The 17,164-nt window shown below is 36.6% G+C and overlaps 1 protein-coding gene across 9 annotated transcripts in view; it reads left to right on the top strand.

Annotated features, from left to right (window-relative positions):
• The window catches only part of EPHA5 (EPH receptor A5), a 400,766-nt gene that overhangs the window by 270,098 nt on the left and 113,504 nt on the right, over positions 1-17,164 (top strand). For all 9 annotated transcript variants that reach the window (XM_027544624.1, XM_027544622.1, XM_027544620.1 and 6 more), the window contains 2 exons: positions 4,952-5,076; positions 13,807-13,966. In XM_027544624.1, coding sequence (XP_027400425.1) covers positions 4,952-5,076; positions 13,807-13,966 — 285 coding nt within the window. The remainder of the gene's footprint in view (positions 1-4,951; positions 5,077-13,806; positions 13,967-17,164) is intronic.

Here is a 17,164-nt window from a genome sequence, read left to right as displayed (position 1 = left end):
AGACAACCAAGTATGGAAAACAATGTTTATTAAATCAAACAGTCTTTGAAATCCATATGGTTTATGCTTAATTTCGATGGATGTAAGTAAATAACAAAGAATTTCATTTCGGGATGATTATGTCTATGTTGATATTTATTTGATAGCTTCACTTTGAAATGGTTATTTATTTTATTGAAGAATGGATTATTTTAAATAAAACTCAATTTCCCAAATAATAGGATCCTAGTATATGCATGTAAAATGAGATAAACTTGGTTTTGAATGATACTTGATGATGTATGTATTTCTCATTCATTCATGCATGTATCCATTCAACAAATATTTCTGAAATATCTATATGTCAATTAATTTTCTGGCGCTGGCAATATAGCAGTGAACTATATCAAATTAATCCCTGCCTTCATGGAGCATACATATTAAATGCAGTTTTGAATAGAGTGTTGGCAACACCATCAGTTAATTAAGTGAAAACTAAAACCTATCTATAAAAACTACATCAATCGAAATAAGAATGTCTGCAATGTGGTGAAATGAGTGAAGAACTTCAAAGACAGTCTTTAGATCTTTATTAAAGTATAATGCAACACATATATAGTGGTAATGGGACAGTGAGTGTAGTTTATGTGATTCATAAAGATACACACTATCAAACAAAGTATATTAAAAAAAATTCTGTTATCTTCCTGCATTCTCTCTTCCTGTTTCTATGTCAGTAAATTTGCTGCTTTGCTGCAAACACTATGATGAACTAGGGGGCCTATAGTTTGCTCTTCCTTCTTTCCCTGTATTCTGGATGATTTGTCCATAGTACTGAAGATGGCATGACTTTTCCCTCATGAGGGAATCAACAGGGACTTTGAACTTATTCCAGAATGTGACTGTGAGACCCACCAGTCAAGTAAAGGATTTACATGAAAGTTTGCCAACGAAGGTCCATCTAGTCAAGGCTATGGTTTTTCCAGTGGTTATGTATGGATGTGAGAGTTGGACTGTGAAGAAAGCTGAGCGCCAAAGAATTGATGCTTTTTAACTGTGGTGTTGGAGAAGACTCTTGAGAGTCCCTTGGACTGCAAGGAGGTCCAGCCAGGCCATTCTGAAGGAGATCAGCCCTGGGATTTCTTTGGAAGGAATGATGCTAAAGCTGAAACTCCAGTACTTTGGCCACCTCATGCAAAGAGTTGACTCATTGGAAAAGACTCTGATGCTGGGAGGGATTGGGGGCAGGAGGAAAAGGGGACGACAGAGGATGAGATGGCTGGATGGCATCACCAACTCAGTGGACAAGAGTTTGAGTGAACTCCGGGAGTTGGTGATGGACAGGGAGGCCTGGCGTGCTGCGATTCTTGGGGTTGCAAAGAATCGGACACAACTGAGCGACTGAACTGAACCGAAATAAAATTCAATTTCAAAAGTACTTTTAAACAATTTTGGATTTGTACACACACTTTGTGTTCTGTAGTGTGTATATGTGCTCAGTAGCTCAGTCTTATCTGATTCTTTCTGACCCCATGGACTGTAGCCCACCAGGCTCCTCTGTCCATGGAATTTTCCAGGCAACAATACTAGAAGTGGATTGCCATTTCCTACTCTAGGTGATCTTCCCAACCCAGGGATTGAACCCATGTCTTTTGCGTCTTCTGCATTGGCAAGAGGATTCTTTACTACTCGTGCCACTTGAAAAGTCCAGGCAAGATACTGGAGTGGGTTGTCATTTCCTTCTCCAGGGGATCTTCCAGACGCAGGATCAAACTCAGGTGTCCTGCATTTTGGGCAGATTCTTTACCATCTGAGCCAGCAGGGAATGCCCAAAATGAAAGTTGCTCAGTTGTCTCTGACTCTTTGTGAACCCCTGGACTATAGCCCACCAGATCTTCTGTCCATGGAGTCATCCAGGGTAGCCATTTCCTTCTCCAGGGGGATCTTCCCAACTCAGATCTCCTGTGCTGGAGACAAGATTCTTTACTGTCCAAGCCACCAGAGTCCAGAAAATTTGTGGAGCTGAACAGAGGGAGGGGATATATATAAACCTAAGACCGATTCTTATTAATGTTTGACAGAAAAACAACAAAATTCTGAAAAACGATTAGCCTCAATTAAAAATATTTTTTTAAAAAAGAATAGAAGATAAAGCTGAAACTATACATTCTCTGAATCTGAACACCACAAAGCCCTATGATTAAAAGAATAAAATTACACATTATAGGATCAAAGTCAATATAACCTATGGGTTTATAAGACACTAGACAGTTACCAGACTTTGCTCTTACAGATAGTTGTTTCTCTTTTAATTTTATTGAAAGACATGTCACTTTTAATAGATAAGTTTGCTGATAAAATACATAATAAAAAATAAAAGGTTCCTCTGTATTTGATTTTTTACCACCACTCATTTACTCCATACATATGTATTGGACCGTCCTCTGTCCAGGTGCTGTTCTAGAGCTAGGATTCAGCAACAAATGAGAATAACAATATCACTGCCCTCATAAAAATTATACTCTACTTGAGAGGACTGAAAAAAACAAGTAGAAATAAGGAAGAATTCACATAGAAATCAGATGTGAATATCAGATGGCAGAAGTGCAGGTAATAGAAGAAAAATTGTGAAGATGAGAGGATGTGGCAAGATAAGGGGGGCTAAGGGAGAGAGCAAACAGGAAAGGTCTCAGTGAGAAATCCAGAAGAGGGAGCAAGCTCTGGAGTCAGAGTGAGGAGCACCTCTGAGTAAGGATGCAGATGGAAAATCCTTAGGCAGGAGTGTGTCAGAAGTGCCTGGGGCAGCCAGCCTAGAGAAGGAAATTGCAACCCACTCCAGTATTCTTGCCTGGAGAATTCCATGGAAAGAGGAGCTTGTTGGGCTACAGTCCATAGGGTTGGACACAACCGAGCAGCTAACACTATGTAGGAGTGTGTCAGAAGTGCCTGGGGCAACCAGCCTGGGTCGGAGCTACTGAAGAAGTAGCAAGAGGTGGTGAGGTCAAAGAAAATGCAGAGAGCCAGGCGGTACTGATGCTTATGTGTATTTCCACATTTGGGTTTTACTCTGCAGTGAGACACAGAGGTGCAGAGGAATGACGTGATCTCACTTCTGTTTTTAAATGATGACCTCTTCCCATCCCCTTTTTACACTAGCATGGAGCCCCGCAAAATAGTTCTAAACTTTGTTCTTGCTGTCTGTTGCTCAAAATGATGCCTCTGATTTGATTACACTTTCCGAGGAGTGGAAAAGATAATTAAACATGACAAATTACAGTCCATTATTTTGACTGAATACTACTGGAAATTAAAATAGAAATTCTATGCATCCATATGTATATGTATATAACATATAGGGCTTCCCTGGTAGCTCAGCAGTGAATAATCTGTCTGCCATTGCAGGAGACAGAGGAGACCAGAGTCTGCTGCCTGAGTGGAGAAGATCCCTTTGAGAAGGAAATGGCGACCCACTGCAGTATTCTTGTTTGGGAAATCCCATGGTCAGAGGGGCCTGATGGGCTGTAGTCCATGGGGTCACAAAGAATTGGACACAATTTAGAGACTAAAACAACAACAACAATATAACATGTATATTGTTATTTCTTTTTGTTAGCTGCTCAGTCGTGTTTGACTCTTTGTGACCCCATGGACTGTATATAGCCCACCAGGCTCCTCTGTCCATGGAATTCTCCAGGCAAGAATACTGGAGTGGGTTGCCATTTCCTTCTTCAGGGGATCGTCCCAACCCAGGAATCAAACCTGAGTCCTCCTGCATTGCATGCAGATTCTTTACCATCTGAGACACAAGGGAAGCCCAACGTATATCTATCTATCTATCTATCTATATATATATAAATTTTAATCTCAGTAGATATATAATATTGTTCACATAAGGCTATACACTACCACAGGGCTATCACATAGTGGTTATACACTACTCACTTTAGCTGACATCTTTTCCATCTTATTACATATACATTATAAATATATAAAATGTGTATATTATGTATTCTTTATCTGTCTCTGCACTTACATACACTCATGATGTGTGTATGTGCATATAGATATATATATGGGCCTCCCAGGTGGCACTAGTGGTAAAGAACCTGCATGCCCATGATAATCTTTTGCTTTGTCTTCTATAAAATCTGAAAGCTACAAAAATAAAGGTTATCTACATCAAGAAAATTATGTCAGCACTTCTTTATGGTGTCAAACCCAGAGTCTATACAAATCTCATCAGATTGATAAAAAATGGATGCCAAGTCAAATATTGAAATGTGTGGGAGTTCAAAATACTCAGAAAGTAGCATTTTTTTTCTATTTTTATCAGATAAATAGTCATTTAATAGACACTGACAAATAACGATGAACATCATAAGCAATTGTGATTTCTAATGAAATATTTGGGGAAAATGGATATGAAGGGAATGCTTCTTTTATTTGCTATTGTTTTATATATACTACACATATTTAAGCATAGTTTTAAGAAAGACCTCCACTATATTTAATATATGAAATTTCAGTGACTATAGGACTCATATGATTTCAAAAATAAGAAATTATAAAAGTCTTAATGTTATAAAAATTTGGTAATAGGGATAACCATGTATGTGTTAGTGTTATGGAATATGTTGAGTCCATGAATCTTAGAATAGACATAAGATCATTAAGAACATCTTTATTCTATAAAAAGAAGATATTTTATGTATCTAAACTTTATAGAGAAAATTTGGACTTAAGATTCTGTGTGACTATAATTTTATTATAGAAATTTCTCTCTAAGTTGATTTATATTTTAAAAACACTTCTAAATCTATAAAAACTTGTATATAAACAATAACTGTTTCCAGGTAAAATGCAAAGTTAAGTGCTTGGTATATTTATTATATTACATTCAAGTGTGCCAATATACATGATAGACAGGTGTAATTTTAAGGCTCTGTTAATCATGCTACTCTCCATTTTTCAGCCCCCTCTCCAGTCACCAATGTGAAAAAGGGGAAGATTGCTAAGAACAGCATCTCCTTGTCTTGGCAAGAGCCAGATCGTCCCAATGGAATCATCCTGGAGTATGAAATCAAATATTTTGAAAAGGTGGGACTAACGGAATAAAAAATGTCCTTTCTTCCTTTTTCATTTTAATTTTAGCAACTGCAGCTATCCAATTTGTAGAGAAGCATTTTACAATTTTAGGTGTAAATCCGTGACAGTTGATTTGCAGTCATGATTATGAAGGCCAGACATGTATAGGGAGTGCTTTCTGTGTGTTCTGTTGCTGCCAAATAGTTCACGCTGCCGGAATACTGCAATGTAATCTAGCATCAGCTTCACTAGGCTTCACAGCATTGAAAGATAAAGTCACAGAACGTTTTCAAAGTGTCCCAAATGATGAAGCTGTTAACCTTCAGTAGTGACTGCAGTGTTCTATAGGGAAAAACACATTCTCATGGCCAGTATCTCTGCATAATACCTATTCTATTTGGAAGTATCAGCAAGTAGTGTGTATATATACCTTATAATTTTAGAAAACCTATGACAAAAGTCTAACACTGTCACATAAAATTTATTTTAAAGTTTAAGGGCATAAAATTGGAAGTGTATGCTTCACATTCCCTATAGTTTCTTGATTTCCTTCCTCTTCCCTGAGTTGTTCTTTTGCCATAATAGTTGTTGAAATCTAAAGGCAATAATCATTCCTCTTTCTCTTTTGTGAATCCACAACCAAGTAAACTATTGATAAAGGAATAAACAGGTAGAAACTAAAGATGCACTTAAGTTTCTAAAGCTGAGATAGTGTATTTGGCTTAGATATATTATGCTAGATTAGATTTTCTAACCTCCACTCCCATCTTACAGTAAGTTCCCTACATATGAACCTTTAAATTGCAATCATTCAAAGATGTGAATGTGCCCTTGTATGCCAGCTGTTATACTGTACTACTGTACTTTTCAAAGTATACTACTGTAAGATCAAAAATGTTTTATTTTTGTGTTTTTTTTCATGTATTATTCGTATGAAAGGTATTATAAACTCATTATGGTATAATACCATGTAGTTGATTTGTGTTAGTTGGGTACCTAAGCTAAATTTGTGTGTTAGTCACTCAGTCACGTCTGACTTTGCAACCCCATGGACTGTAGCCTGCCAGGCTCCTCTGTCATTGGAATTCTCTAGGCAAGAATACTGGAGTAGGTTGCTATTTCCCTCTCCATGGGATCTTCTGTACTCAGGGATCAAACCCAGGTCTCCTGCATTGCAGCAGATTCTTTACCGTGTGAGCCACTGGGGGAGCCCTAGGCTAAATTTATTTGACTTAAAAACAAATAGGACTTACAAACGGGCTGTCAAAATGGAACTTATTTGTATGTAGGAGACGTACTGTATTGTGATTTTTGTACAGACTAGATCTGAATGACGTGCACTATTTAGAACAGTTTGAGTTCTAATAGAACAAGGATAAAAATAGATGAGTATTCAAACCAGACTCTAAGAGGTGGGTTGGAGACCCTGGCCCATAAGTATATGTCCTATCGAAGTAGGAGTAGAAAAGATTGCTGATATAATGCTGAGAAGCAGATCCCAAAAGGGAAGGGAAGCCACACTTACCCAACTGCTTCTCATAAACTCCCAGAGACATCGCTCCTCTCTTAGGGAAGAGTGAAGAGGGTGGAAGTTTAAAGACTCATTTTGCAATACCTAAGAAATTGTCCAAGCTAGGACGCTAGAATTAAGAAGGAGAATAAGCATTTTCCTTATACTAATGCAAAAGTATCACGAGAAATACTGATCTCCTATTAATGAAAGTTACTTAAAATTGGAATTCCACATAAATGATAGATAAACATTATAAGTAAATGCATTGAAACACATTGAAGTAATTCATAGCATTTTTTGCTTCTTTCATCATGGATTCATTTTTTTGGATTATCTTTTTTTCTGTGTAAAGATACAACAGAAATGAAACATAGTTTATGTGAGGTACGTGGGGCTATCTACATCTTTTTTCTAGGTTTTGAATGTCTCTACAATGTTCATATATTGATTTTATAAATAGATAAATAACTCAATTATTATTTTTGAAATCATTGTCTAAGAATGACTTATTGATAGCATTAAATGCAACTAAGTGGATTATTAGGGACCATAAATGAAGATATTGATAAAATATTTCAGAAAAAAATATTATCAAATAACATTATTCACCAAGAATGTTCTAGGAAAATACTTTGATACAAAGCTATGTTGTAATAAGGTGTGTAGTGTTTACTAAAAAAAAAAATAGAGTAAATCAAGTAAAATGTTGCTGCTGCTGCTGCTGCTGTTGCTAAGTCGCTTCAGTTGTGTCCTACTCTGTGCGACCCCATAGACGGCAGCCCACCAGGCTCCGCTGTCCCTGGGATTCTCCAGGCAAGAACACTGGAGGGGGTTGCCATTTCCTTCTCCAATGCATGAAAGTGAAAAGTGAAAGTGAAGTCGCTCAGTCGGGTCCAACTCTTAGTGACCCCATGGACTGCAGCCCACCAGGCTCCTCCATCCATGGGATTTTCCAGGCAAGAGTACTAGAGTGGGTTGCCATTGCCTTCTCCAGGTAAAATGTTACAACACTACTATACATATACTTCAGTGATTCCTGTTTCTCTGGGAGTCATGGTTCAAACTGAATTGCTGATGCTAGAAGTCTACAAACACATGCTGTATTCAAAAATAATTTGTTAAATTTAGTTTTACATTTCCTTTTTCAAATGTTTGTAAACTTTATTACTGCATACTAATTCAAAGCTAGGCAAATATATGAATTTATGAATTCTTTTGTAAACATTTTAAGTTTCCAGATTTTTATTGTAATTAAAGTTGATTTTTAAAATAAGTTTGGAGAAGAAAATGGCAACCCGCTCCAGTATTCTTACCTGGAGAATCCCATGGACAGAGGAGCCTGGTGGGCTACAGTCCACAGGGTCGCAAAGAGTCGGACACGACTGAGCGACTTCACTTTCACTTTAAAATAAGTTGAGATTCATACTGGCACTTTAGAATAGCTATACACCAAAAAAACCTATATAATTGAATAGTGGTTTCCCTGATAGCTCAGCTGGTAAAGAATCTGCCTGCAATGCAGGAGACCCTGGTTTGATTCCTGGATCAGGAAGATCCTCTGGAGAAGGGATAGGCTACCCACTCCAATATTCTTGGGCTTCCCTGGTAGCTCAGTTGGTAAAGAATCTGCCCACAATGCAGGAGACCTGGGTTTGATCCCTGGGTTGGGAAAATCCCCTAGGGGAGGGAATGGCTACACATTCCAGTATTCTGGCTTGGAGAATTCCATGGATTGTTATAGTCCATGGGGTTGCATATAGTCCATATACCTGAATATACATATCTTAGATGTAATAAATTTTTTCAGCAGGAACATTAAACATTTGACTATTATTTATTTTCCTGCCTGGTTTTTCTTTACCTGAAACAACTATTCATAGCTGAACCTATGAGTTTAGTGGGGGTTTTTTTGTTTATTTTTTTGGTCTTTAAGGAAATCATCCCTATTTTTTCCCATTATGGGCGACCTTTGATTGTTTTAACACTTGCTTCTCAGCATATGCATGAGTCTCATATACATGATAATTCCTTCAGTTCAGTTCAGTTCAGTTCAGTCACTCAGGCATGTCCAACTCTTTGCGACCCCATGAATTTCAGCATGCCAGGCCTCCCTGTCCATCACCAACTCTTGGAGTTCATCCAAATTCATGTCCATCAAGTCGGTGATGCCATCCAGCCATCTCATCCTCTGTCATCCCCTTCTCCTCCTGCCCCCAGTCCATCCCAGCATCAGAGTCTTTTCCAATGAGTCAACTCTTCGTATGAAGTGGCCAAAGTATTGGAGTTTCAGCTTTAGCATCAGTCTTTCCAAAGAACACCCAGGACTGATCTCCTTTAGAATGGACTGGTTGGATCTCCTTGCAGTCCAAGGGACTCTCAAGAGTCTTCTCCAACACCACAATTCAAAAGCATCAATTCTTCAGCACTCAGCTTTCTTCACAGTTCAACTCTCGCATCCATACATGACCACTGGAAAAACCATAGCCTTGTGCTTTTGAATATGCTATCTAGGTTGGTCATAACTTTCCTTCCAAGGAGTAAGTGTCTTTTAATTTCATGGCTGCAATTACCATCTGCAGTGATTTTGGAGCCCCCAAAAATAAAGTCTGATGCTGTTTCCACTGTTTCGCCATCTATTTCCCATGAAGTGATGGGACCAGATGCCGTGAAGTTTTCTGAATGTTGAGCTTTAAGAGAAAGGATTATCTTTTTTTGTTTGTTTCATTTAAGCTGCTGTTTTTGTTAAAACAAAGAATTATTCAACAAGTGGTAGGGCAGAGCCTTGTCTGTTAATATTTATTCTAATTAATCATATCCATGTTGTGGAAATACTTTTGTTATAGTCCATTTTATGTAATATTCGTTTCAGTAAGATTTGGCTTTATGCTTAATATTTTATATTTAATGCTGTGTTAATATATTCTATTACCTGCACAACTCAAAGTAAGAAAAAATGATTTTGGGGAAAAAGATTTATATTCACATATTCAATAAATGAATAAAATTGCCTGCCTACATGCTTTAAAAGCAGCAAAAACCCTTATGTATTATTTTGGGGAAGTTATCATTATCTTTTGGTCAGTTTTTACAGAGAAGATATTAATTCCCAGACTTTTTCCAAGTAAAATTTTTGAGCATACCAATAAAATACACAAATAGTTGTGTTTTTTTTTTTTTTAACACTTTCAAAAGGACAAAAAAAAAAAAAAAAGGATAATGAGCTTTGATACCATGTATTAAGGTGGGGGTCCTGATAGGTTGCCAGGGCTTATTTTGAATCTTCAGAATGATACCACCATTTTATTGGATGGCTTTTGGCCAGACACAGGTGGCAGAGCTTTCCAGGGCTCACACACTTGCCAGCTGGCATTTCTGTCTGTGATTGCCCTGCTCTAATAGAGGTCATTGGGCCTTTCTGTTCCTGCATGGTGATGGGCCCATTGCCACCTCTTAATTAAAGACAGAGGCAAAGGGAAGCTGCCCTTTGGCAGAGTGTTTGCCAGCTGGCTCTTTCTGCAAAGGCTGTCCCCTTGCTGCCTGTGAACAATGTTTGCTAAGCAGCTGGGGAACGTAGCTCATTTGCTCAGCTGGGACATAAAGACAGCAAAAGCCACTGCCCCAACCAAGGACTTGACAACACTTGGTCGCGGGTGTTGAACATGTGTACATAGTTTGTGACATGGTGGAAATTCTGAGTATGATTTAAAGGCGTGGAACAGAAGCAAATTTTAGAAGATACTTAAATGATTTTAAATGTATATTTATGGCTTTTGATCCCTTAGTATAAGCTTCACTAAGTCCCCTTGATAACCTACTCAGCTAACTCAGAGAGACATTGTACAGTTAGATCTGTGATGAGGAAACACTGAGACATGCATAATGTTAATAGATAATCAGATGGAATGTTGTATAATTGTGTTCAAGTGATTGCAGATTATACTTTATTTCAAGAAATAGCATTCCAGTTTCCCTGTTTTTTTTTCTTTTTTGATGAAATTATCAATTTCTATTTTTTTAAATACCTAGAAGTTACAATCATATAAGATTTTTATTTTTTTTTCTTTTGAGTAGAAGAATTTGCCATCATCTTATAGGAGCAAGTCAAAGCTGTAATGCCCAGAAGATTGTGCTAGGTGTTGTGTATATTATCTCTATCTCTGTGTCCTCACAAGCTCTTAATAAATAATTTCATCCTATTCTAAAGAAGAAAAAAACTTAGGTTGTGTTGCATATTCACATTTACACACATACTGTAGTTAATAATGGCTAGAATTCTAAACCTGATATTCCTATGCTTTTTTCATTAAAAATAACGTCTTATTTTACATATAAATGTTTATACTCAATGTAAAAATCCTAATTATATCAAATATTAGAGAATCTTTAGTTTTGTCTAGATTTTTTTTCACCAACTCAAATTCCCTTCAAACAAATTACAAATAATAGTGAATATATATTTTATCATTTCTTACTGAAAATTTCTGATTCAGTCACAGCCAAGTTGTAAGGTATATTACTGAGAAAGTCTTGCCCACTCAGTCGCAAACTTGAGTATACCCAGAACATCAGTAACTACAATAGTTTATAGAAGCTATTTACCCCTTTTTAAAGGAACATATCAAGAAATTGTCTACATTTTTACTTCTCTACCTCTAGTGCATAGAAGAGGTACTAGAGTAGACAAGAGGAGATTTTAAATATTTGTGAGAGAAAATGGCTAACATTACTAGGTAAAGTTTATAAAATTTAATTATCTACTTTAAATTCTTAGCAAAATTGTAAAAAAAAATTTTCCTAGACACTTAAAAGACTAGGCATTTAAATTAATATGTTCATTAAAAAATAAAGATAAATTGTTTATGTAGAGTAAATCAGAAAAACTCATTTGGATTAGAATTTAAACCATATTTACCTGTAAAGAAATTTGGATACACTTAACGCTAAGAAAATTTTATGTTTGAATGTATTAAATGAAGAATGGTGAACTACTTTAAGATAAACATATTTATACATTCTATATTTTATTTTTGGTAGCATAGAACTTGGTTAGAAGTTGACTTTGATGTGTCAAATTAGGAAAAAAATTATTATTACATTAAAACTTGTCTTACATGTTTTCACATGCATTATCTGTTTCATCCTTACATCTCTGTTGAAGATATCCAAGTACCAGTTTCTTCCCCAATTTTACAGATAAGGAAATTGAGGATAAAAATAAAAATGGGTTTGCTGTACTTTAACACCTGATTTCAGTGTCCACATTAAAGATACAGCATAGCATGCTGTAAACTTCAAGAGACAATGAGTGTGGTTTGCATTTGTTTTGTGTGTTCGTATGGCAACCCACTCCAGTACTCTTGCCTGGAAAATCCCATGGATGGAGGAGCATGGTAGGCTTCAGTCCATGGGGTCTCGAAGAGTTGAACATGACTGAGTGACTTCACTTTCACTTTTCATTTTCATGCATTGGAGGAGGAAATGGCAACCCACTCCAGTGTTCTTGCCTGGAGAATCCCAGGGATGGTGGAGCCTGAGGGGCTGCCGTCTATGGGGTCGCAGAGTTGGACATGACTGAAGCGACTTAGCAGCAGCAGCAGCAGCAGCATTATCAACATCAAATAATAACCATATTCATGTCATCATCCAAATTACAAGTTTGGAGTAGGGAATTCCCAAACTCTCTATTGAGTTTGGCATATTCTTCTCAAGAGTACTTTAGAAGTAAATATTGATATATATTCATGTTTTCGATTGTTTTCTCATTTGGAAAAAATAAATCCTTTACATGTTGGTCCCCTTAGGTCATTTTTAAAAAATACATTTTTCTGCTTCTAAAGACAAAATTCACTGAAATATTTAGAAAACAATGATCTATAGTCATTAACCAGTTATTGTAAGTAAAGATAAATTCTTAAAAAGGAATAAAAATGTTGTAACTATAACCTATCTTTAATTCATCCTATAATATCAATCATAAATGTAATACATTTCCTTAAGGAAAAAACAAGTTTAGCCAAGAATCACACATAAAAATATAAAGGAAGAGAAAGTTCAAAACAGGAATTGTGTTTTAAATCTTTATAGATCTAAAATTTTTTCTTCAGCATAGTAAACTTCAGAGATAAGGTGTTGGAGAAGACTCTTGAGAGTCCCTTGGAGTACAAGGAGATCCAACCAGTCCATTCTAAAGGAGATCAGTCCTAGGTGTTCTTTGGAAGGAATGATACTAAAGCTGAATGAAACACCAGTATTTTGGCCACCTCATGTGAAGAGTTGACTCATTGGAAAAGACTCTGATGCAGGGAGGGATTGGGGGCAGGAGGAGAAGGGGACGATAGAGGATGAGATGGCTGGATGGCATCACCAACTCGACGGACATGAGTTTAAGTGAACTCCAGGAGTTGGTGAGCGAGGCCTGGTGTGCTGTGATTCATGGGGTTGCAAAGAATCGGACACGACTGAGCGACTGAACTGACTGAACTGATAGATGGTTTGTCTAGAATTTTGTTACTAGTCAAATTAGGAATACTTTCTCTTTGTTTCACTTTCTAGAACTATCTTTCCAGTGATTTTTTTCCTTTCCTCTTCCATCTCTGTTCATTAGTAACCTGGCCCAAATGCATAAAAGTGAAAAACTAGAAAGTTTTTTAAAAGGAAAAAAAAAAACTTCGCTTATTTGCATTTTTTCTTTAAAATTCAATTTCAGCATAGTGAACTGAAATTAAAGTTCTCCAGTGAAGTACTCATTCCTTCTCCCAACACCTAAATATAATTAGAAATCAAATTCACTAAAGATAAAAGATATATGTCTTATCTGGCAGTACATTGGACATTGTCACCTTTCTCTGTAAACAAGCACCATGTTAGATGCACTCTAATAAGTCATTTATGAGAAAAATAAGCACACAATTAGCAATACTAAAATAGAGTCTGCAAAATAGTGTATCTTTTAGAAATTGTATTTTTAAATTTTACATATCTATTTCTGCTCAGGGCAAGTGGTGGATGGGTGGAAAACACATGTACCATCTTTGAGTTCTAGAAAATAGCATTCTGTATAACTAGCACTCCTCGGATATGTGGGATTTTTTTTTCTCTAAAATCATATTTGCATTAATATCAAATCTGTTAGTTTCTGAATCTTTTTCTCATTTCTGATTCTAAGTTTTGCCGTTATTAGTAATTCATATGTTGTCTTCTTTTTATTTTATCTATATATGTGATCCAAGGACCAAGAGACCAGCTATACAATTATCAAATCTAAAGAGACATCTATAACTGCAGAGGGCTTGAAACCAGCTTCAGTGTATGTCTTCCAAATTCGAGCACGCACGGCAGCAGGCTATGGTGTCTTCAGTCGAAGATTTGAGTTTGAAACCATCCCAGTGTGTAAGTCATTTTAATTACTGTCAACTCATGTCTCTCTAATGGTTACCAGAAAAGAGTCAGTGGATCAATACTCTCCCTGGGCATTCTGTCAGTCTCCCGCTTCTCCTCTGTCTCCCAGGCATGACCCCTTCAGGTAGGAAGCATCTGTCATGCTATTATGGTAGGTGAGCGGGTTAACACACGTTGGTCCACTCCTCATTGCATTTGGTCTACAGGGAGATGAAACATCAGGAGATGCTTAAGAACTGTTTAAACCTTGCTTTTAAAGACTCTTTCCATTGCTGCCATACTTTATTGAATTATTGCCATTTACTTTTTACTTGTTTTATTGAACTACCCTACTAAGCTTAGTCTTTCTATGAAAATTCCACAGAGAACTTTCATTAGTATTGAGTTTGGCAAGAAAATGGTGCTTTCAGGAACCAACTTGATTGTTTAAAAAAATCAAAATCAAAATCTCTGGCAGCAACTCTGAGTGCAGGTCTGGAAATATTTCTGTAAAAACCTTTCTTGTGCCTTTTTTTCCCCATAAAATAGTAAAAATAGCAGAAAGCTTTTTCTTTAAAGTCAAGTAAATATTTAGATTTACTTGTACTAAAGCACACATTAAAAGCAGACTTAGCAGAAGGCAATAATTTGTTATATTTATAGATGAAAGAAAAGACACTACTAAAGTCTTGTTAGGAAGAAAATAACAAGTAGTGTGAAATGTCAAATATGTGTAAATGTATATGTTTGAACATATATAATACATATATATATATTTTTTAAAGTCAAGTTATGTAAGAATTAGTGATTGTAAAAAGAAGAATATAAGACACATATTTCCTTCCTCTGAATACCAACGTAATGAGAACATAGTTATCAGATTTACTTTGAAATGATTTTTTTTCATTTCATCTGTAATTTAATTCCCTATTGCCATGTAATATATTTACAGGTTCTTGATATTGAGACTCAGACACCTTGGAGAGGAGGGAGTAACCATAATTCTTTCTGCCACACCCAGAGAGAAGCTTTTTCTCCAACCACAAGAAAATAAGGAGTAGGAAAAAAAAAGATTCTATAAGAAACAGAGAGTAGACTCTTTTCGAATGTTAAGGGTATTGAAGGTGCCATGTAAAGTAGCACAATACACAGAGTGTAAGTTGCAGCCTAGTACAATTCAGCAGTGGAAAAGCCAGAAGGAAGGAAGCAACACAACACATGAAGCTACAGAGAGAAATGATATGGTCACAAAACGTGAAAATAAAGACCTGATGGCAGAAAGGGAAATGATGATTAGAAGAATTATTAAATTTCAATTTTTGTAAACCTATATAATACAAATCTTAAGAAAATGAAGATATACTTCTGCTTAAAGCATGTTTAACTGAATTATCTAGAAAATAACTTTTATTACTTTAACAGTAACTTTCTAAATATTGCTTCACTTGATTTTATATAATTAGGGTGCCATTGTGGAAAAAAGATAAATTATTTTATTTCCTTTCAAGGACAGTCCCTTGTCTGAAGTTTAACTGACCTATTGAAATTTAAACATTTGATACTGTTTAGAAAAGTTTTTAAATATGTTTGATATGAATAAAGGTAATTAGGAAATTTCCATAATATTGGCAATGAATTAATTATTTACTCTTGTACCTTGAACACTGATCTGGATTTATGACGAAATGTGTGTTACATACTCTCAGTTCAGTTCAGTTCAGTTCAGCCACTCGGTGGTGTCTGACTCTTTCAGTTCAGTTCAGTTGCTCAGTCGCGTCCGATTCTAAGCGACCCCATGAATCGCAACATGCCAGGCCTCCCTGTCCATCACCAACTCCCGGAGTTCAATCAGACTCACGTCCATCGAGTCAGTGATGCCATCCAGCCATCTTATCCTCTGTCATCCCCTTCTCCTCCTGCCCCCAATCCCTCCCAGCATCAGAGTCTTTTCCAATGAGTCAACTCTTCGCATGAGATGGCCAAAATACTGGAGTTTCAGCTTTAGCATCATTCCTTCCAAAGAAATCACAGGGCTGATCTCCTTCAGAACGGACTGGTTGGATCTCCTTGCAGTCCAAGGGACTCTCAAGAGTCTTCTCCAACACCACAGTTCAAAAGCATCAATTTTTCGGCGCTTAGCCTTCATTTGACCCCATGAATCACAGCACGCCAGGCCTCCCTGTCCATCACCAACTCCTGCAGTTTACCCAAACTCATGTCCATCGAGTCGGTGACTCTGGCCACCCTCAAAGGCCTTGTTTCTATTTATGCTTATGTGGTTTACCAACTCTGGGAACAAAGCCGTAGGGTACATTGTGTTTCACACTATGCTCTAGTGCTCAGACAACTCTACAAATGAAAAGTGTCGCTTTAAAAAATTACAGAATTATACTTAGTTTTAAGAGATTGGCATGTTCAGCAATTAGATTTTCTTTAGACTATTTGATAAACTCCTCCCTCCTTTTTTTTGTATAGTAGTTTCCAGGATGCCAATACCCATCAATCTGATCACTGAGACAAACAATATGAGGTCATTTTCCGTATAGTTTTACAGAGTCTCACCTGAAATTGTCTTCTTTTAAATTTTTCCTACGTAATTTCTAGAGGGAAAGAAATGTCACATGAATGTTTTTATTACAAAATCAGATTTTAGTGTTTTTATTACTAGATAATGAAACTCTTTTAGGGATGTATTCTGTACTCCCTCTTAACTTTAGTGTGGAATTTTATTTTTACTTGAGTATGTATACATGTATATGCAACCAGCAACCCCACTGCTGGGCATACACACTGAGGAAACCAGAAGGGAAAGAGACACGTGTACCCCAATGTTCATCGCAGCACTGTTTATAATAGCCAAGACATGGAAGCAACCTAGATGTCCATCAGCAGATGAATGGATAAGAAAGCTGTGGTACATATACACAATGGAGTATTACTCGGCCATTAAAAAGAATACATTTGAATCAGTTCTAATGAGGTGGATGAAACTGGAGCCTATTATACAGAGTGAAGTAAGCCAGAAGGAAAAACATAAATACAGTATTCTAACGCATATATATGGAATTTAGAAAGATGGTAACAATAACCCTGTGTATGAGACAGCAAAAGAGACACTGATGTATAGAACAGTCTTATGGACTCTGTGGGAGAGGGAGAGGGTGGGAAGATTTGGGAGAATGACATTGTAACATGTAAAATATCATGTAA

This window comes from Bos indicus x Bos taurus, chromosome 6, assembly GCF_003369695.1.
Source record: "Bos indicus x Bos taurus breed Angus x Brahman F1 hybrid chromosome 6, Bos_hybrid_MaternalHap_v2.0, whole genome shotgun sequence".
Taxonomy (NCBI): domain Eukaryota; kingdom Metazoa; phylum Chordata; class Mammalia; order Artiodactyla; family Bovidae; genus Bos; species Bos indicus x Bos taurus.
This window is presented reverse-complemented; position numbering and strand designations above follow the sequence as displayed.